The sequence below is a fragment of the Myxocyprinus asiaticus genome, chromosome 25 (assembly GCF_019703515.2).
Source record: "Myxocyprinus asiaticus isolate MX2 ecotype Aquarium Trade chromosome 25, UBuf_Myxa_2, whole genome shotgun sequence".
NCBI lineage: Eukaryota > Metazoa > Chordata > Actinopteri > Cypriniformes > Catostomidae > Myxocyprinus > Myxocyprinus asiaticus.
In genome coordinates, this window is record NC_059368.1 from 17,132,463 (window position 1) to 17,154,125 (window position 21,663).

General features: G+C 39.1%; 1 protein-coding gene across 7 annotated transcripts in view; it reads right to left on the reverse strand.

Moving 5' to 3' along the window:
- LOC127416025 (NHS-like protein 1) overlaps positions 1–21,663 on the reverse strand; it is a 154,056-nt gene that overhangs the window by 65,131 nt on the left and 67,262 nt on the right. Inside the window, exon 1 of one of the 7 annotated variants that reach the window (XM_051655097.1) lies at positions 8,049–9,284. The exons of 5 other annotated variants lie outside the window; for them this stretch is intronic. In XM_051655097.1, coding sequence (XP_051511057.1) covers positions 8,049–8,271 — 223 coding nt within the window. In that variant the 5' untranslated portion in view covers positions 8,272–9,284. Of the gene's footprint in view, positions 1–180; positions 284–8,048; positions 9,285–21,663 lie in introns of those variants that run through there. One more of the 7 variants, XM_051655100.1, reaches the window with a different exon arrangement.

Sequence of the window (21,663 nt, forward strand, 5' to 3'; positions counted from 1 at the left end):
GGAAGGAAAACGGGCTGAAAGAGAGGAAATCCCAAAAGCAAGAAGAGATTTTTCTAATCACAAAAATCCTCCTTACCCTTCAATATAAAGCAGATATCCATGCTGTCAATCTTTCTCTCACATGCACGTGTACACGTACAACAAAGGACAGCATTCATAAAGACACACAGATATCCCCACCTTCCAAACAGGTCTTGCCTCTGGCTCTGTGTCCATTGGAGACATTTCCTGGAGATGTCATTCCCAGGAGCGAGCCCATATCCAGAGCTGAACCACACAGGCCTGGTCAACAAGAACATATGCAAACTCACTGACACTCCCCTCTTTCTCACTATCTGTGTCACTCTCTCTCTCTCTCTCTCTCTCTCTCTCTCTCTCTCTCTCTCCCACTTGGTTGTTCACCCACCACAGACAATCCCCCATTCCCATCAGGTCAGTGCACTCTCTTCCTTTTTCTCTCTTTCTTCTGTTATCTCTCTTCATCTTTCTATGCATTTCAATGATATGTATGGAAATGCATACACACATGCAAACACTCACGTACACACATACACCCTAAAACCTAACTCTAAACGTAACCCTAAACCCCAACATAAAATCAAGCCCTGAGCCTTGAGAGTTACTTCCATGTTGCTTAACATAAAGAATGTACCTTATATTATCAATTTTAATAATGTGCATTGCAACAAACAGTATGTGAAGGAAACTAAAAAAAACATTGAACCTAACCCAAACCCAAACTCTAAGGGGCCATTCAGATCGAATGTGTAGTTGCGCTACAAAAGCTAGATGCAGCGCAACACAGAATAGAACACAGGTGTCAGAAGACGCGTTTTAACAACACTCCTGTGCAAGATGTGGCACAATGGTCAAAGATGTCTGTTTTGCGCACCTTTGCATTGTAAAACAACTGAAACAACAGCACAGATGTAAAGCAAAACATGTTTGTGTGAACGGCCCCTAACTTTTCCTCTAATCATAAACCCTAATTCTTCCTATAAAGTCAACGTGAAACTCTGTCCGCAACCCCTTTTACTTCTATTATGTGACGCGTTTCTGAGTGAAACAGAAATTTTATCAGTTTTATCCAATGGGAATTGATTAGATTGAGAACACTGGGCATTCCATACCAGAATAGAGCCAGACCTGAGTGTGAATTTGCAAAACGATGTCTTTTTGGACATTAGTTATTCTTACATTATTATTATTTTTTTTTTTTTTGTAATTACATGTATCGATGAATTGTTCACAATGAGATCAGGATTAGCATTAAAAAAGTCAGTGTCAATTTTGATTTCATGTTAACTTTAAATTTCCCCTGATTTGTCCTGAAAAAAAAAAAAAAAAAAAAAAGCATGCACAAACCTCCTAGAGTGCAAACTAAAAAGGATCCAATTACACACACTAACACAAGCATGCTTTTACGGTGTGTGCAATTGTTAGGATGTTTTTGGATCGTCAGCAATTCCAGGACAGAAGCTCAGGCTTACCCCTTTTTTGAACTGTGCTCTGATAAACCAAAATCACTTAATCCCCAAAACACTATGGTGCTGTGTTATCAAACCCAGCAAAAGCTTAGCAGCTGTCCCGGCTACACCATCAGCTAGCCATTTCACAGACAGTCCCATTTGTATAACAGCTCAGAGTAGGATTGTATGCCAAAATGTATATGGTTTTATGGAGATCTATGCAAGCTGTATGTGCCACAATCATCTTAAATGAACATTTATGGTTGGATCATGTATGTAGTTTAGACTCATTGTAGGAGTATGCAAACTAGTCCATTATAATATTATAATATTTAGAGTTTTATCACCATCATTTAGAAGAGCAGAAGGGCCAAAGAGAAATGACATCAGGTGGACTCAAGTGTAATGAGAAGCAATTAGTCAGCATGGAAATGGTGAGCTCACCAAGTCCAAAACCTATGAGGGTCATTGATTTCCAATGGAAAAGTCATATGACCAAGACACAGTTCTGCAAAAAATGCTGACATGATTTGAGACAAAGCAACGGACAAGCCAAGAAGAAAAGCTGTTGTGCACAGACAAAGAAAAAAAATCTAATGTGATCAAGATTAAAAGAACAGTGCATCCAAAAATGACAACATGAGTAAATATTTGCATGAATTTCGTTCCTCCATGAAACACAAAAAGAGTGGCCAGGATATTCTTCAAAGATTCACCTTTTGGGCTCATACGGATATGTATTTGGAATGACGGAGAGTAAGTAAACAATAACAGAATTTTCACTTTTAGGTGAACTATCCCTTTAAAGTTATGAGGACTGTGGCATTACACAGTTTTCTGTTTGGCCGATTAATCTAAATGTTTGTTATAGTCTAACATTGAAAAGAAAAAGAATCTGAGGGCAGATTATCTCTGCTAAAGTACAATGTTGGGAAAACAGCACATTTGCCTCATTTGTCCTATAGTCTGAGTACTGATGGATTACAGAGCTAAAATGCTCTTAGAATAAGCAGATGCCCTGCCTGCAATACAGTACTATCAATAAATATGATAATGTTTATTATATAACACCCAGAATCAAGTTCAACATTGTTGATTTTGTACACACATTGTATACACATTTTTTTCTAATGTGTCTTCAAAACTAGTGCATTATACTGCCATGCACTGTGCCAGGTCTCTACCATAATTTGACAAAAAATTTAGGTTCACTTACCTGTATGTGATCCAAACAGCAGCCCATCACGAACAGCACATGACGAAGAACAGTGACAGAGAGAAAGAAGGTGGAAAGAAAACAGACAGAGAAACGAGGTTAGACTAACATGCTATCATCAAAGTCTTCTTGTTCTAATAACAGGTCAAATTACGTAACACCAAGTCGTATTTTTTAAAAGAAAAACATTAGTGGACTTTTTTAGTGTATTTTTTTTTTGTTTTGTTTTTTTGCTTAAAACAAGAAAAACACTATTTGCCAATGGGATAAGAAAACAAACAATTAAAGATATATTCTCATAAAAAGATAAACTAAAGCTAAATCAGGTAAGAATCGAAGAGTCATGTGCAATAAGGCAAAAAGTCCTTGATAAGGAAAATCTGATTTTTCTGGTCCCAAAATGTATGACGATTGAAAACATACATTTCATTTTATTGGGTATTGATGTATCAACATAATTTGGGTACAAAGAAAAGGAAAAATATGTATTATTATTATTATTATTATTAAAATTATGTATCAAATCAATTAAAGGGGCCTTTTACCCCAAGTGGCACATTTTACAAGTCAATCTCCACTGCGATTGGAGATGTCAATGTGGGCGCACTTTGCACATCCTTCTCAACAACATGCAGGACTGTGCAGGGCATGTTTCCCAGGTCTGATTACCCATGCAGCATCACCATATACATCTCTTAATAACAACTCAATCACGATCTCACAGTATCCTGCCTCTATCATGTTGTCCAAATACTATAGAGGCTAGGATAGCAGCTTTTTAATCTGGAATTAGGATGTGCTGTGCAACAGCTATGTTACACTAACATTAGTGTGTGTAATCTAATATCAATCAGGTACAAAAATGCAAGTAATATGTACTAGTATGTGAATCTACTGAAATTAATCAAACCCACATGATCTCCTTAGCCATTTCATACATCAACTCATCTATTAGCCAAATTCATAGGCAAAAGCATGGACTGTGTCTCCAAGATTGTCTCAGGCACTGAGGAACATCTGTCTCCAGCAAGCATGCAAGCCTGTCCCAGGAAGAATCGGGCCTGCCACACAATCAGTCAATTCATTGCTATAGCGACCGGTAAAAACATCCTGTCGACGGGCAACCCGCACCCCAAAATTATAGGTCTGCTACAATAGAATGACAGCCCAAAATTATAGGATTCATTTAAATAAAGAGCACAGGAACAGCAGTTAGGGTACTTTAATTAGGCTTGCATGTACAGGCGTAGGTGCCAAAACAATAAATACATGTTTTAAATTTAGGAGCATGTACAGTCATCAACAACATCAGTTTTATTTTTTTAAGTAGACTTTAAATTAAGGGGATTTTGGAGAAGATTCCTGCGTTGTTTTCAGCTTTGGGAAAGGAGTGTTTTTCCTACTGTGCTCCAGGCAAACCACTGGGTGTGTATGTGTATGCGTGTGTTTGCAAGCATATGCACATGAGTTTAAATTCAAGATACACGCATAAGGCTGGATGCTGATGGAAAGATTGTGCTATCAGACAACACAGCAAGGTCAGACAATCAGTATATTTAGATTCACAGTTATAATCGAGCCACAACAAGTTTTTGCGCTGTTAAGCAACAGTATTCCTCTGACTAAGTATACTGTACAACATAATGTGTAAACAAATATTTTAATTAAGTATGAGAAAAACGCCGGGTTAAATAGACGTTGCGAGTCACCTGTTTTTTTGGAGAACGCATTCACAAAATGCAGAGGCCAATATGGTCTGATTAACATGCATACATGTTGAAGGAAGCCATGCTACATTCGCATTATCAATCCGCGCATCTTATCACTTGTTGAGCACTTTGCCACGGAGACATAGCGCATGTGGAGGCTTCACGCCATCCACCGCGGCATCCGCGCTCAACTCACCACGCGCACCACCGAGAACGAACCACATTATAGCGACCACGAGGAGTTTACCCCATGTGACTCTACCCTCCCTAGCAACCAGGCCAATTTGGTTGCTTAGGAGACCTGGCTGGAGTCACTCAGCACACCCTGGAATTCGAACTAGCTAGCGAACTCCAGGGGTGGTAGCCAGCGTATTTTACCACTGAGCTACCCAGGAACCGGTATACATTTTAGATTATCATTGTATTGCGGTTACGCAAAAAGAAATGTGCAACTATTCATGTAACACATATGCTGTACACATTCTGTCAGAGAAATGGAGGAGGAAGGCTGAGTGGCTTTTACGTGAGACTGAGACAATTGAAGAGAAAGGGTTTCTCAGGTACTGACAATTTTTCAGCAGCCGTCCAAACTAAATTTCAGGCTGCCAAAGCAAATTCAATGACATTAATCTCACATTCTGAATATGCTTCTCATCAGACACATACGATTTCAGTCCAACTAAAACATTTACACAACATTTAAAAATGATGAATTATTGTTTAAGTCTGACTGAAATCGAGTGCATGTAAACGTTCTAACTGGTACTGATGTAAAATCTCTTGTTAGAACAATTCAGTAGTGTGCGAATAGCATGCACATGAAATGTTTTATTCTTTTTTTCTTTTCTTTTTTTAAATTCAAGATATCAAGCTGTCAAAGACATGGTCTGATGTGCACCCTCATTTTGCACAGTAGCACATTTACAGTATTCCAAGTTTGAATATAGTTTGAATAGGTCTTGGGTCATTTCCTGATCTCATTATATCTTCTCCCTGTTTCCTGTCTGTCTCAATCAATACAATTGCAAAAAGCCCAACAATTGAGGTAAATTAAAAATACTTAAGATTTATATGATTGCGTAAGGAAAAGTACATTTTGGGTTCTGTGACAGCTAACAAGTTTTCACAATGAGTCACCTTTTTGATTTTAATGCGGATCACTTAAAGGAATAGTTCTCAAAAAAAAAAAAAAAAGCCCCACTACGTAATATATGTATTCTCTCAATTAAAATTAGGTCGTAAACACTACACAGCATAATAATTATAAACATTTTTGTTTTCCCAAAAAACATTTCAGAAAACCGTTCCATCAAAATGTATTATAAAAGTAACATCTGTCAGGTATGTGCAGGGGTCAGAAGTTATGCGTAACTTAGATGAGAATATTACATTCAAATTAGAAGGTGTCTTAAAAGAGCACCACTATGCCCACTCTGGAACGGAACTGAATAGGCAAATCTGTTCTACAAAACATCTGATTGTCAAAAGTCATGCCAAACTAAACAGAGCGTGGCAGTACAATGCATCAGCAGTGACAGCTGAGGAAAGACTAAGTGCACATCGATGGGGCATCACTCCTACCGTAACTTTACCTAAAAAGAATGTCTCATCAGTGCCTGCAAAGAGTTACAGCTCCGCCCCAAAACCAAACACACATACATACTTAAACAGGTCAACCAATAAGCTAAAAGTCTAAAAAGATCTTGGGGTGGAGTTTCTGCTTTCACGCAAAAGTGGCAAATGCCATTCAATTTACAAAGCAAACTATGTGCCACTGGACATTTAGGCCAACACAAAGAGTCTACAGATACAGAGATATGCATAAGACTGATGAGGTTATTTCCATCTGCTTTAGGAAATCGGTTTCAGCCTCACCCTAGCAAGCTTCCAACCTGAAACCATTCACTGACCCACATTTGTTGTCACACAACCATTCATATTTGAACACATGCAAAGTACATAAGAAAACACATGTAAGCAAGCAGATTTTACATGTTATATTTGTGCATTTGGCAGATGCTTTAATTCAATGTGACTTTTCAATGCATTCAAGTTACCTACTGTATGAATTTTATCAGTTTATGCACAATTCTCTACCATTTGAGCTACAAGAATGCTCTAGAAACATTAAAATAACACAGTCCTCAACTAAAATGGCTATCCAAATAATTGAATCCAAAAAGTATTTTGCTTTACTTACCTCAACTCAACTTTAATGCTGATGTTATTTAAATGGCAATTATTAACATTAAGGATTAGGGCTGCACAGCTGTGTGGTGTCACACTGACTACAGCAGGCACAATAAGGGCATCTTTTCTCTTGTGCAAACACACACACACACACACACACACACACACACACACAAATACAACCACATATACAAAGTAGCCTAGTTGGCATGGGCTCTCACATCCACATCGCCACCAGTCGGTGACATCCCCCATTCAAGCAGGCTCATCTTTAGTCACTTTAGCCTTTTTATAACACTCTCTGCATTTCCCAACTCAAAACCCTCTGGTCACCCCTCTCCACACCAGCCCAACAGACCACACTCAACCTGTCGATAAGGAAGTCTCCTTAATGACTGAAACAAAGGCAAACCTGCAAAAAAACAGACAGCGACCTAATTTGTTACTCCTTGTAAACAACTTACTCTCTCTCTTCCTGATAGAGCAACAATAAATCCAAACACAATGGAGAAACCAGGATGCAAAGCTGCTAAACCAAAACATCTTATGGAGCAATCTGACCACAAGTTTGGTACTACATACAGAAGTATGATATTATTTAAATGTCACTTTGAAGTATATTTCTAAAAAGGACAGTGAATATACTTGGGTACAATACACTTCAATTTACACACTTTAAAATTCAATGAAAATGTAATAGTTTAATTTATTACATGCTCCCACAATACTAGATTCTGATTGGACAAATTGTGGCACATTTAAATAATTTTAAATTCTGACCACTAAACTACAATGTTGACCGCTGTGCGAGATTCATGATTCGTATAACACTCTGTGGACACTTTCTTCTCACATAATAAGACACTCACTTTCATATATTTATTTAAGTAGCCGTGTAATAATAGGCAGTCAGTTGATCATTGACCTTGTTTACGTGCACGATACACGTAAGGTCATGCAAATACCTTAAACCGTTTTCCTTTATCGGTGAATGGTCATGAACGGTTTAAGCCAAAAAAGTTCGGCTCACATTGATTTTACCCTGATTTCCCTCTGAATGTAAAGACCTTTACCTGCATTCTTACCAGCTTATCAAATGTGCTTCAGTATTGTGCACATGTCTGTTTACCTTTTGATGTCACAAGCAGACAATAACCGATGATTTCAAATATCATGTAAACGCTGGTTCCTTACGTTGTCAGATTTTTTTGTACAAGCTGATTTTTGGTAGTTATTGGTGTCTTGCTGTGCATGTAAACACACTTATTTTCGCAAAATAAACTGACCATGCATTATCCCTTACATATATAAACTTCAAAGAAGTAAATAAAAGAAGTAATATTTCAAGTAATTAAATGAACATTTCTTTCCCAACGTTATCTATCCAACATTTAAAACCTCTGGAACTTCTATCAGATCTCTGATGAAGCTTACACAAATGCACTACACACCATGCATCCTCACCTATGTCATGCTGGGGTGCATACACCCAGTCATCTTCATCTTCGTCCACTCTATGTGGGGTGTGGGAGTGTCTGTGGAGCACGCTCTGACTGTGGAACAGTTTACGGGTCTGCTGAGACAGTGAGGACACACTCAGCCAGCTGAGAGCGCGGGAGAGAGGGGCTGGCTTCTCAGACCTGTCCTTCTCCCTCCTGAAAGACCCAGAACGCTTTTCCCTCATCATCCCCCCTCAAAAGGCATGGAATGAGATTGAGATAAACTTCAATGTTCTAGATATGGGCCACTTCTCACTGGTCCTCACAAGTCTGGGATCAAAGTAGAACTAAATGACATGGTTTCTGCCTGAAAATCACAAGGTAGTGGGGCTTTAAATTCATGAGGCTCAACAATGGAAATGTATTTTCCAAAAATGCTCAACAAAATAAACTCAAAAATTAAGTAGTTTACACACTATCAAACTTGACACTAAATGCATTTTACTGGTCCACATTTACATGTGAAACAAATTATATCTTTCCAACCAATAAGACAAAAATTTGGTGACTCTTTTGTCTGCTAGATTGAAAAAAACTCCACTGTGACTCCTGAAAATCCCAACATGCTGAAATCCAGAAGCAGTAATTAACTGAAGCAGCAGGCTGGAAAATAGCCAGTCTTTCCCTGGATGAGGCTTGGTGTCCTTATTTCACTGAGCAAACTTCAGCACACTGCAGTTTATAAGCCACACCACTGTGACAACATGACCAGCTTTTGGAGAGCACCTTAGAAAACTCAAGGTCCAATTGAAAAAATTCAGTGTCAAGAAAGATTAAAATCCACTTGTAGACTAGAAGCCATACCTCTGTGAAATTAAGACCAGTTTTGAAGATAAAGCTCAAGGTCCAGTTGAAGAAATTCAGCATCCAGAATGTTTTAACATTAACTTTTAAACCCTGGAACAACTGCGGAACCCTCCTATGATCACATATCAAGCCCAGAGGTCATCTTACAACACCCATGTGACACTGCGTCCGAGCACACCTTGATTAAAGACATCACCAGCACAAGTTTGTCCTTTTCCTCTTCGCTTCTCTCATCTTCCTTTTCCTTAGCCAGTAACAGGATCAGGTGGTTCCGTCGCCATTGCTGTCAATGAGGACTGTGCACTTTGTAGCCTCCACCGGATCCTCTTCCTGCCTCTCTCACGTCACCACATTGAGTACGCGTGGGTGTTTGTCTGTCTGTGTGTTTGAGTCACTCACCTGGGACTTTAACACACATGGGCATACAGCCACATTCGCTACGATAAGTCTTGCAGAGTTTCAGACCAAGGCAGTCCCGTGATCTCTGTCTGACAGTTGTCTAGAGAGAGCACCAAACATACTGACTGTAGGACTGAAAGTTTTACATTTCAAACAACTATTGTGTTGGTGAAATATGACCTTAAACCAGCCCCCAACCACTCCCTTACTCCTCTCTGATCTCTCCCTGTGATCTTTGCCCCTCCCATCCAGTGGCATAGCAACCACGCAAGGCTGACTTTACTCACAACACCTCCTCCTCTGGGTTTCCCTCCCTCTCACTCTTGTTATCCACTAAAGAGTGTTTCCCAACCTCTTTTGTCTTATGTAGCTCAACAGCCCCATCAGCAGAGCTCAAGTATACCTTCATTGACACAAACCAGAAATGAACATATTCAATTCCATCCTGATCTCATGAAAAGTTTTAAGGTTTTATTTTTCTAATAGTGAAGTGTAGAGAGACAGGAAAGAAGGAGAGAGAGATGTGGAAAGGAGATCGGGACATGGCCCAGGCCAGAATCAAACCCAGGTCCCCGTGAGCCAACAGCTTGCATATGTGTCCTGGGCGAGAGCACTACCACATCTCATTAAAATTATGTTACCATGGCAACATTTTTGCAAAACAAAATTACATCATTACATGTTGGCTGCAGAGCGCCAAAAGCGAGTGAAATGGTGTGGTAATCAGACGAGGTAAAACATACATCCCTAACCAAAAACTTTAACCAAAACCTAACCAACAGTGTACTGAAATGTAAACAAACCAGACACCTTTACCCTTAACCAACACTTAAACCTAACCGATAGTGTTCTAAAAGGAAATGTGACATGAAAATCAAATTTTCTGAAGCAACTACATCCTTTCGACTCACTTCTATGACACTTTTGTCTCACATGTCAGCTTGTGTGCTTGGCTGGGCTCTAACCGCGGTCTTCCAAGTCCTAAGTTCAACACTCTATGAGGTCAGCTACGAAATGATTAATCAGTGAATGATTAATCAATCAGTTAATCAAGTTATTTTAATCTACATTATTTTCTGTTTCATAGGGTTAACACAGCAAAAGTAAAATCTGATTCAATACCCCCTGGGATACACATACTGTACTCCTGCTGGGGAATCACTGCTCGTGTTTTCCTACAAAATGCAATGCTACAAAAGAAGCCTGATCCTGGGACAGAGTTGACTTGCCTTAAAGGCTCATGACTTCCTGGCAAACAAATCCACTCGATCTGACCTGTACACAATATTAAGAACCAGTGGTTTAGCCTGCTCGACCTGTCCAGACCAGAATATCCAGCTAACCACATACAAACTATTCCAGTGACACGTGAAGGAGGAAAACATTGGAATGAAAGCAAAAGAGGTGTTTTGTGCAGCAAAACAAACATTCACACACAGACCAAAGCAGAGGAAATTAGGGGTTTAGAGGTCTAATTTAATTTTAACACTTAGAAAATCAACCTGTGGCCATAGCGTGGTACAGTGATAATATCAGACAGAAGTACAATGGTACTTTGATATATACCCCAGTACAGATTGATTACCACTTTAAAGTATTTACATGCTACTCAAAAATGAACGTGTTACTATCAAAAGTATCACAGTATTACCATGGTGCCTTGTCCAAAAAACATGTCTTTTTTGCAATGAACCTGTATTTCTTTCATGTACAAGCTCTGAATGCATGAAAGTGTGTGTGAGTGCATGAGCATGTAAACCCGATCTATGGTTTGTGTTAGTGCCCGACCGATATTAGCCTTTCACAGTATTGGCGTATATTTTACCGATATGCGCCGATATGAAAACTTTTTTTCAGAACATATAACGCAGAAAACAATGCTTTAGAATTGGTAACATTACGTAGTTTGTCCAGCAGAGCGCGCTCCGACTTCATTGTTTACAGAGCTCACGGTGGCTCTGCAGACAGGGCGGAGTCGAGCTGTGTGTGGGTAAGTTGCTAACTAGTTTGTAAATACATAATGGAAAGTTAATAAAAAATGACCCCATCATTTTTCCTTTTCAATATTACTAATATAACGTTAACCCTGTCCTTGACAACCATGTCACTCATGTTTATCACATCTGTTTGCTGTTAGCCAGCTATAGTTTGTCAGTGCAGTCAGTAAAGTAGCAGATTGAAAGGTAAACATCAGAGCATCTTTTTGCAGCTCAGCAGACAAAGGTGCGGTGGTGGATTGTGTCTGATGAGTGTTGATTTCATGCTACACTGTTACCTAGTTGGTGAGACACAATGCTGGAAATTAAATAAACAACTTCTGTCTTTTACTCTCCATGACAACGAGCTTATAGCTAACTAGCTAATCACGTAGCTTCATTCATTGTTGTCAGCTGAGTGGAAGCTAATGTGTAAACATGTATTCACCAAATTGTTTTGTTCAGGATTCACAGTTTGGTACGCCCTTCAACCGAACAATTCCAGTCATTGCATTTACAAAATGTAATATTTAAAAGTCTGGTTTTCCACGTTGAAAGTTTCCCCTGAACTTGTTTAGCAGAATACAGTGTAACACCGCTGTTTATCTCTTGCCTCGACAGTATTAATATAGTCAGCATTTGACTGATACTAAACAGTACTACTGATGTTTATTTAGCTATTTATTTTATTTTTATTTATTCTTTATTTTAATGGTCAGCCATTGACTGATACTAAACATACAGTACTGATTTTTATTTAGCTATTTATTGTATTTTTATTTATTCTTTATTTTAATGGTCAGCATTTGACTGATACTAAACAGTATTGATGTTTATTTAGCTATTTATTTTATTTGTATTTATTCTTTATTTTAATGGTCAGCCATTGACTGATACTAAACATACAGTACTGATGTTTATTTAGCTATTTATTGTATTTTTATTTATTCTTTATTTTAATGGTCAGCATTTGACTTATACTAAACAGTACTGATGTTTATTTAGCTATTTATTTTATTTTATTTATTCTTTATTTTAATGCTCAACATTTGACTGATACTAAACAGTACTGATGTTTATTTAGCTATTTATTTTATTTTTATTTATTCTTTATTTTAATGGTCAGCCATTGACTGATACTAAACATACAGTACTGATGTTTATTTAGCTATTTATTGTATTTTTATTTATTCTTTATTTTAATGGTCAGCATTTGACTTATACTAAACAGTACTGATGTTTATTTAGCTATTTATTTTATTTTATTTATTCTTTATTTTAATGCTCAACATTTGACTGATACTAAACAGTACTGATGTTTATTTAGCTATTTATTTTATTTTTATTTATTCTTTATTTTAATGGTCAGCCATTGACTGATACTAAACATACAGTACTGATGTTTATTTAGCTATTTATTGTATTTTTATTTATTCTTTATTTTAATGGTCAGCAATTGACTTATATTAAACATACAGTACTGATGTTTATTAAGCTACTTATTGTATTTTTATTTATTCTTTATTTTCTCAGTGTTCATTTCTAGAATTTGTTGACAATGTATAATAATAATGTCAAATATTCTTTGATAAAAAATGTTGTTTAAGAAAGCAGCCTTCCAAGTACCTTTACATAGTATTGGTGCAAAATCTGTGAAAAGTCCACATAGAAAAGGTCTGTTTTCATTCTAGCTCAAAAAATAACTATATCGGCCACCATATCGGTAATCGGTGAATTTTCCCTCTCTAAAATCGGTATCGGTCTCAAAAATCCCATCGCAGTCTTGCTAGTTTGTGTAAATTCAATTGGTCTGACCACAGCACAAATCCCAACAAGGATCGTCTTCTATTTATGACAGACCATCCATCTAACCCAGCTCTCCAATAAACTTATGTTAATGACAACTGGCACAGATCCAAAACAACCTACGGCAGCAAAACCTCAAAACATGGCCACACTGTAAGGGCACTCAGGTTGTTTGACTTTCACGTTGTGAATAGCAAACAAATTGTATTGTAAATATACAGTACAGTGTGTCTCATTAATCTCATTAATTATTAAACTTGAACCCCAACAGCAGCCCCGACACAGAAGTCCAATTATCCTACAAAGCCTCTATACATCCACACAGTTAGATGCAATAACAAACAGTTCCTCTCTCATAAAACACACAGTTAGACGACCCAACCTTTATCCTCAGCAATCAACGGCCATCCACGCCCTTGCAGTGGGTTAATAATTCACAAGGGCCAAGCTCCTACTGCAGAGATGAAAGATACAGCAAATTAGGAAAAAAGAAACTTAGTCTGACCAAGAGCATCTCCATTTAACAATCAGTGAAAACATTTACCAAGTTCTGTTTGTTACAGCAAAAATTAATTGGTCATTTGATCAACTGGTGTCAAAGAGGCCAACTTTGATTTATTTAGTTCGGGTTTAGGCCCAAAACATACTCAGGCCATACGTAAGTTAGCTTCCAACAATGAAAGTGACAGAATGCAATTCATAACGCAATGCAAGACCCTAATGCATTCTCAACTTTATTGCAGGGGGCACTAACTCTACCGAACAATAACATAAACTTCATCTTCTACGTTTATTTTTTTTCTTTCTGGTCAACTACCATTATGGAAGAGCAACAGTTTGCAGAGAATGTTTCAGAGCGATGTAGTTAAAGTTAGGTAAACTTGCAACATGTTTACAGCTAGTTATCAAAATAACACATTTGGATAAATGGCACTTACTTTAAAGCTGCACCACGGAACTCTGTGCTCTCTAGTGATATCTGTGGTTAAAACCTGAAACTGCAAGCAACTTGCGGCGGAAAATTTTACATAAGTTGTGATTGGGCATTGCTCTTCTGTTCAGATGAATCTCATGGTTTGAGGACTCTAAGATTTTACCTGCAGAGCAGCAGTCATGACATGCTATTTTCATGTTGATTTTACGATATTCGTTTAAACATTTATAACCAAGGCATTACTTACTTTGAGGAAAATAAATAACACTCTTAATTACATATCTTAATATGATTATTCAAGTGTTTTATCCACTACACATTAATGTTTGTATTGTACTGCACATATCAATTTAAGAGGTAAAACTCGTGAAATGGCTGATATGAGTACAATTCAAGACACTTCTTTTTATATTACAATCTACAGTCTTAGTGGGCAATGCAAGTGAACTGTAATATTACAATAGTAGGTAGAGGTCGACCGCTATATTGGTTTTGCCGATTAATCGGTACCGATAACAGATTTCTGGAACAGATTATCCGTTATCGGCAAAAATCCACACCAATAGTTTTTCCCCATTGCGTCCGGTGATGGAGCAGCTGGGAAGGGTCCGCTGTCGTTATACAGTATGACAGCGGCCTCTAGAGGCAAAATAAAAAAAATCACTTCACTGATGCCTTGTGGTGTTTGTTTTGACACATGAGACTACACACTGCATGGAGCGGAACACTTCAGATGCAGATTTAAAACATCAACAATGAAAAGGTATGTATACAGTACACTACAGTAAACATCGTCATATCATTATAAAGTAATTAATTTGTTGACTAAATGCTGCATTAGTAGAGAACAGCAGTATGTTTTCCGACAAGGCTGAGAAGACGCTAACATTAAAGCTAACCTCATGCGGTTAGAACAATGTGACAAAAATACACGCAAGTCCTACCCAAATGTTTAAATGTCACGATTGTTGCCATGTATTACCATCTATTTGCACTAGTTTATATCCAGCTAGGGTTGGGAATCCAGCTCTTAGAACCGGTTGCATTCTTTAAAAATTCCAGAATCATATGATCTTCGTGACTTTCGGTTCCGTTAACGGTTCTCCAGCGAGCAATTTTCTGCTGATGTGGCTGGAACACTGTCCTCAAATACTATGACAGTGTTTCCAGCAGCGCATCTCTGCAGCACCGCTGCTCTCTACTAACTCTACAGCGTAAAAACACACAGTTCTACCAGTGTATTTAATTCCCAATCGAACCTGTCTCGAGCCAGCTCTTTTTACAGCGTGAAACATATGCGCTTCCTAGAGGTGGGTAGAGTAGCCAAAAACTGTACTCAAGTAAAAGTACAATTACTTAAAAAAAAAAAAAAAAAAAAAATTACTACTCAAGTAAAAGTGCTAACATAAATAATTACTTGAGTAAGAATGTAAGAAAATTGTTACTTTCACAAATGACATAATGGACATTAACTCCCTACATTCCATTCCATAATACACATTTAACATGTATTACAGAAATATTATTATTATTAATGGAAATTCTGTCATCATTCACCGTCATGTTTTTCCAAACCTGTATGACCTTCTTCCATGCAACACAATAAGGAGATTTTAGACAGAATGTTAGCCTTGGTCACCATTTAATTTCAGTGAATGTTTTTTTTTTTTTTCCTTTCTATATATTTTGAAAGTGAATGGTGACTGAGACTGTCAGTCCCTAACATTCTGTCTAACATCTTTTGGGTTCCACAGAATACAGAAGGTCACACGGGTTTGGAAAAACATGAGGGTAGGGAAATGATGGAATATTAAATTATGGCTGAGCTATCACTTTAAAGGGATAGTTCACCCAAAAATGAAAATTCTCTCATCATTTACTCACTCTCATGCCATTCCAGATATGTATAACTTCCTTTCGTCTGCAGAACACAAATACATAAATAAAAATAAATAAACAATAAATAAAAATAAGACTGTAGTATAAATATGCAAAATGAGGATTCAGTAATGATGGGGATGAAATATACTTTATTGACCATGAAAATAATATGCAGAAATATGCAATATATCAATAACAATAATACATGTTTAATCGTTTCTTTGGCAGTAAAGTTACAATATACACTAAACAAATTAATATACATTCCTGTGCTATGAAATCGGTACATCATAAACACCTTGAGATAAGCATAAATTCATGGGGATCTACCTTGTACCTATAGTGGCTTTTAAATGCAATTTTAAATTGTCTACTCTGTTTATACAGACTACAGAAAGGACAATGGAAAGTGACAAATTGTGCATTTCTGGGACTGGGGTAAAAGAAATAAGAAAACAATGGCAAACACACACTAAGGGACACACATACTTAAAGAACCTCAAAATTGCAGCAATGTTGTAAAATACTAAGAAGTTATGAATATTAGTAAACATGTTAAAGCAACTTCACCTGAAAAAAAACTAAACTTGTAAACGCACTGCAATCGGTAAACACATGAGTAATGTTCGATTCATTAAATTATGACAACCAATATAAGCTTCAACAACCCTACCAGAAAATATGTCTAAGCACAATAGCAGGAAAACAACTTCACCAAACAGTTAAAAATACATTAGGACAGTGATTTCACGCCGCAAGTTAACAGCTGTTGCACTCACTTCCCACTTCTGACACTCACACGAGTCACACCACAACCGGACCTTCTTTTTGAGCTTACAGATATGACGTATACACACAAGAGTCAAGACGAGTGACGTATGCCTGCGATTCCGCGCCAATTCCAACCCGACAACTCCAAATAAAAAAATCACGAATGTAGGTTTACCATAATGAATTGGGGTAAGGCAAGGACATGGTTTTGAACATGGATTTTTTATGTACTCACTCAATTTACTTTTAACAAAAGAACATACATTACTCACTCAGTAAAGAAAGAAAGCATGGTAAGTACCAACGAAGTATGCTCACTTGCTCACTCAAGCATATAAACCGTAAAAAATTATCAGACAAATATTGGCAGTAATTCATCTATCACTGCGATAACAACATTTTTGTCATTTACTAAATTATCGGCTGCCGATATATTGTGCACCCTTATTTGGAATTCATTGGTCATGCATTATTATATGCTTACTTTCTTAGTAGGTTTCTGGCCTCATTATATTTTACCAAGGTGCTTCCCCGCTGTAAGGATGAGGTAGGCTGAGTGGGAACGATTTGCGGATATTTATTAGAGGGGTTGCTCAAACAATTCAAACAGTATTCTTTAAACGTAGTAAGGTCACAGGCCTGGGTCAAAACACAGATAAATCGGTCCTCAGGCAACAAATCCAAAAACAGTAATCCAGAGACGTAAATCCAGCAAAATGTAAGCAATGGTCATAACAATAGACAAAACAATGGCAGAGAAACAATGCTTGGTAAGGCAGATAACTGGCAATACTTCGCAAGGTGATACTGTGGGCATATGGCTTATATACATGGAGAATGTCCAAACAGTAACTGATGTGGCAGGAACAGGAAGTGACAAGAGTTTAATATTCAGGTGAGGGCTCCCTCTGGTGGATGGGAGCCTGTTCAGACATTACAGATCCCCCCCCCCTTTAAAAACACCTCTAAGTGACCTCTTGATCTGGGGGTCAGGCGATCCGGATGGGCTTGATGAAAGTCTCTGCTGAGTGATGGGTCCAAGATGTCTTTGGCTGGTATCCACGATCTCTCCTCTGGGCTGTATCCCTCCCAGTCCACGAGGTATTGAAGTTGACCACCCCTCCTGCGAGAATCAAGAATCTCCCGAACTAGGTAGGCAGGAGCTCCATCGATTTCAAGTGGCGGAGGAGGTCCCTCGTCAGTAGCCTCAGGACTCGGTGATTCGTGGACCGGTTTCAGGGGGGACACATGGAAAGGTGAGATGTGGCAAGTGGCAGGAAATGTGACAGGATTAACTGACTTAAGATCTTGAAGGGACCTACATACCTGGGACTTAGGCGTAGGTCCCGAGTAGAAAGCCACACCATTTGACCTTGTTGACACTCAGGATAAGGGCGTCAGTGTCAGTCAGCCTGGATCTTTTGAGACCAAATGGCTCGTTGAAGATGGACATGAGCACTGTTCCAGACTAGCTCACTTTTTCTAATCCAATCGTCCACGGTAGGCACTTCGAAAGGCTCCCCAGACCAAGGGAATAGGGGAGGTTGATATCCCAGGACACATGGGAAGGGGGTCAAACCCGTAGAAGAGTGTGCGAGGGAGTTTTGGTCATACTCTGCCCATGGAAGGAAGATGCTCCACTTCTCCTGTTCCTTACTACAGTACGACCTTAGATATCTACCAATTTCCTGATTGAGACGCTCCACTTGTCCATTAGCCTGTGGATGGTATCCAGAGGTGAGACTGACGTTGATGTTGAGTAGTTGGCAGAAGGCTCTCCATACTCTTGAAGTGAACTGTGGTCCTCGATCTGTGACTATGTCATCAGGTAATCCATAGATTCGAAACACTTGATTGAACAGTAGTTTCCATGGCAGTGGGTAGACCCTTCAAAGGTATAAGATGGCATGATTTTGAGAAGTGATCAATGGTGACCATGATGGTGGTGGATCCTTGAGAGTTAGGCAGATCAGTGACAAAATCAATGGACAAGTGAGACCAGGGTCGTTGTGGAATGGGTAGTGGTTCTAGTAGTCCTGCAGGTAGTTGACGAGGTGTGCGGGATTGTGCACAGGTCTGACAGGTACTTACATAGTTCTTGATGTCAGTGGATAGTGTTGGCCACCAGAAAGAGTTCCTGACTAAAGTAATAGTACGGTTAATTCCAGGATGTCCAGAGGAGAGTGATGCATGAACTCATAGAATAATTCTGTTGCGCAGTCTGGAAGGAACGTACACTTTGCCAGTGGGACATACGGGAGGAGAAGGTTTCTCTTGTTGAACGCGTTGAATCTCCTCCATGATATACCAAAGGATGGGTGCGATGATGGAGGAAGGTAGAATCCTCTCCGGAATAATATGTGTCTCAACAGATTCATAGATAAGTGACAGAGCATCAGCTTTACTATTCTTACTTCCTGGACGATATGTGACCGTGAAATTGAACCGAGTGAAGAAGAGTGCCCATCTGGCCTGGCGAGGATTTAATCTATTGGCTTCCTTGATGTATTCCAGATTTTTGTGATCGGTGATGACTTGAAATGGATGAAGTGCGCCTTCTAACCAGTGTCTCCACTCCTCTAGAGTGGCCTTGATAGATAGTAACTCTTTGTTACCAATGTCATAATTGCGCTCTGCTGATATTAACTTCCGGGAGAAGAATGCACAGGGGTGTAGTTTGCCTGGGTTTTCATGACGTTGGGAAAGGACAGCACCAATTCCAGTATCAGAGGCGTCGACTTCTACGATGAAGGGAAGTTGAGGGTCAAGATCCTTGAGAATGGGGGCAGAGGTAAAACTGGACTTGAGGCTATTGAGGGTGGTTGATGCTGCCTCTGTCCATGCCAACTTCTTGGGTTTACCTTTAAGAAGAGAGGTGATGGGTGCAGCAATGGTACTGTAGTTATGGATGAATCTGCTGTAGAAATTAGCGAAGCCTAGAAATCATTGTAATTCCTTTACCGTGGTGGGTGTGGGCCAGTCAATGACAGCTTTTACCTTGGTGAGATCCATCTCCACTCCAGAGTGGCTAATATTATACCCCAAGAATGTGGTGGAAAGGACATGAAATTCACACTTCTCGGCTTTGACGAAAAGATTGTTCAAGAGAAAATCCATAAGATAGAGCCTCGTCAATGTACTCCTCCATGGCCTTGGTCTCTGGGATGGACAATGGGTAAACACGGCTTTTGGGTGGAGAAGTGTTAGGAAGAAGGTCAATAGCACAGTCACAGGATCAATGAGGAGGTAACTGGGTGGCCCTCTCTTTACTAAAAACCTCGGCCAAGTCAGCATACTCATTGAGGACATTGTTCGGCAATGAACGGAGGTTCTCAGTGAGATGAGTTGTGTGGACTGTAAACTTGGGTGGCAGATCCAGACAGTGGAGATGACAGTGAAGAGACCAATGGATTAAATCCTTGTTCTTCCATGAAAACTGGGGTATGCGAGCGGATAACCAGGGATATCCGAGAATCACTGGGTTTCGTGGTGAAGAAATGACGTACAGAGTAATTTTTCAATGTGAAGCAGAGCGACAAGTTTTATAGGAAGAGTTTGATGAGTGATATGACCTTTACTGATGGCATCATTGACAGCAGTTACTGTAATAGGTGGTTCACACTTGGTCGTGGGGATGTTCAATTGCTTTTCTAAGTCCTGATGTATAACATTGGCAGCAGCTCCAGAGTCTATTAAAGCTGAAAAATGATATTCTTGGTTAGCTATGGACAAAATGATGGGTAGTGACAAGCCTTGACTGATTGTTAGAGGATTAAAGATGTGACTCACTCGATAACGTTGTGTAGAGGTGGTAGTAGGTTTGACGGGGAAGTTGGAACAGCGATGACCTGGTTCACCACAGTAGAAACAGTGGTTATGGAGTAATTGTCTTCTACGTTCGTCTTGAAACACACGAGTTTGTCCTATTTGCATAGACTCTATAGGTTGGTGCTGACTTGGTACCTGAACTGAGGTTGTAGGTACATGACATGGCAAGGAGGTATTGAAACATGGTTGTGATCGTAAGAGATTGTCTAGTCTGATAGCGAGGTTAATGTATTGAGAGAAGTCAAGGGAGTTATCTCTGCACACCAATTCTGCCTGAAGTTTGGCTGACAGACTAGATCAAAAGATGTGTTTCAACACAATGTCATTAAATCCGCTCTGTGCTGCAAGAGTGCAAAACTGTATGGCATGGTCAGAAGCAGATTTATTGCCTTGGCGTAACTGAGTAGCTGCATCCATGCCCACCCCCCCCCCCCGCAGGGTATTGAAAAACATCACAAATCAATGTAGAAAAATGACTAAGATTGTTGAATAAGTGTGTCATGATTCCAAACAGCCGTAGCCCACTCTAATGCCTTCCCAGTTAGTAAAGTCACGATAAACGAGCATTTCAACTTAACCTGGTTAAATACATCAGGTTGGTTTGAGAAGAAAATTGAGCATTGTTGTAGGAAACCAGTACAGTTATCAGGAGAGCCATCAAACTTATCGGGAATAGCAAATCTTACCGGATCATGGCGTGGTGTAGGAAGAGACCGAATATATTGTGTTAGCTGGTCACTGGCGGTTTGAAGCATTAGCAGTTGGTGTTGAAAACCCTTGAGTACCTCATTCTGATACCCGATGGTTGAAAGGAGTTGAGAGACATCCGATGGATCCGAGCCGGGCGAAATATTCTGTAAGGATGAGGTAGGCTGAGTGGGATCCATTTGCGGATATTTATTAGAGGGGGTTGCTCAAACAATTCAAACAGTATTCTTTAAACGTAGTCAGGTCACAGGCTTGGGTCAAAACACAGATAAATCTGTCCTCAGGCAACAAATCCAAAAACAGTAATCCAGAGACGTAAATCCAACAAATGTAAGCAATGGTCATAACAATAGACAAAACAATGGCAGAGAAACAATGCTTGGTAAGGCAGATAACTGGCAATACTTCACAAGGTGATACTGTGGGCATATGGCTTATATACATGGAGAATGTCCAAACAGGAACTGATG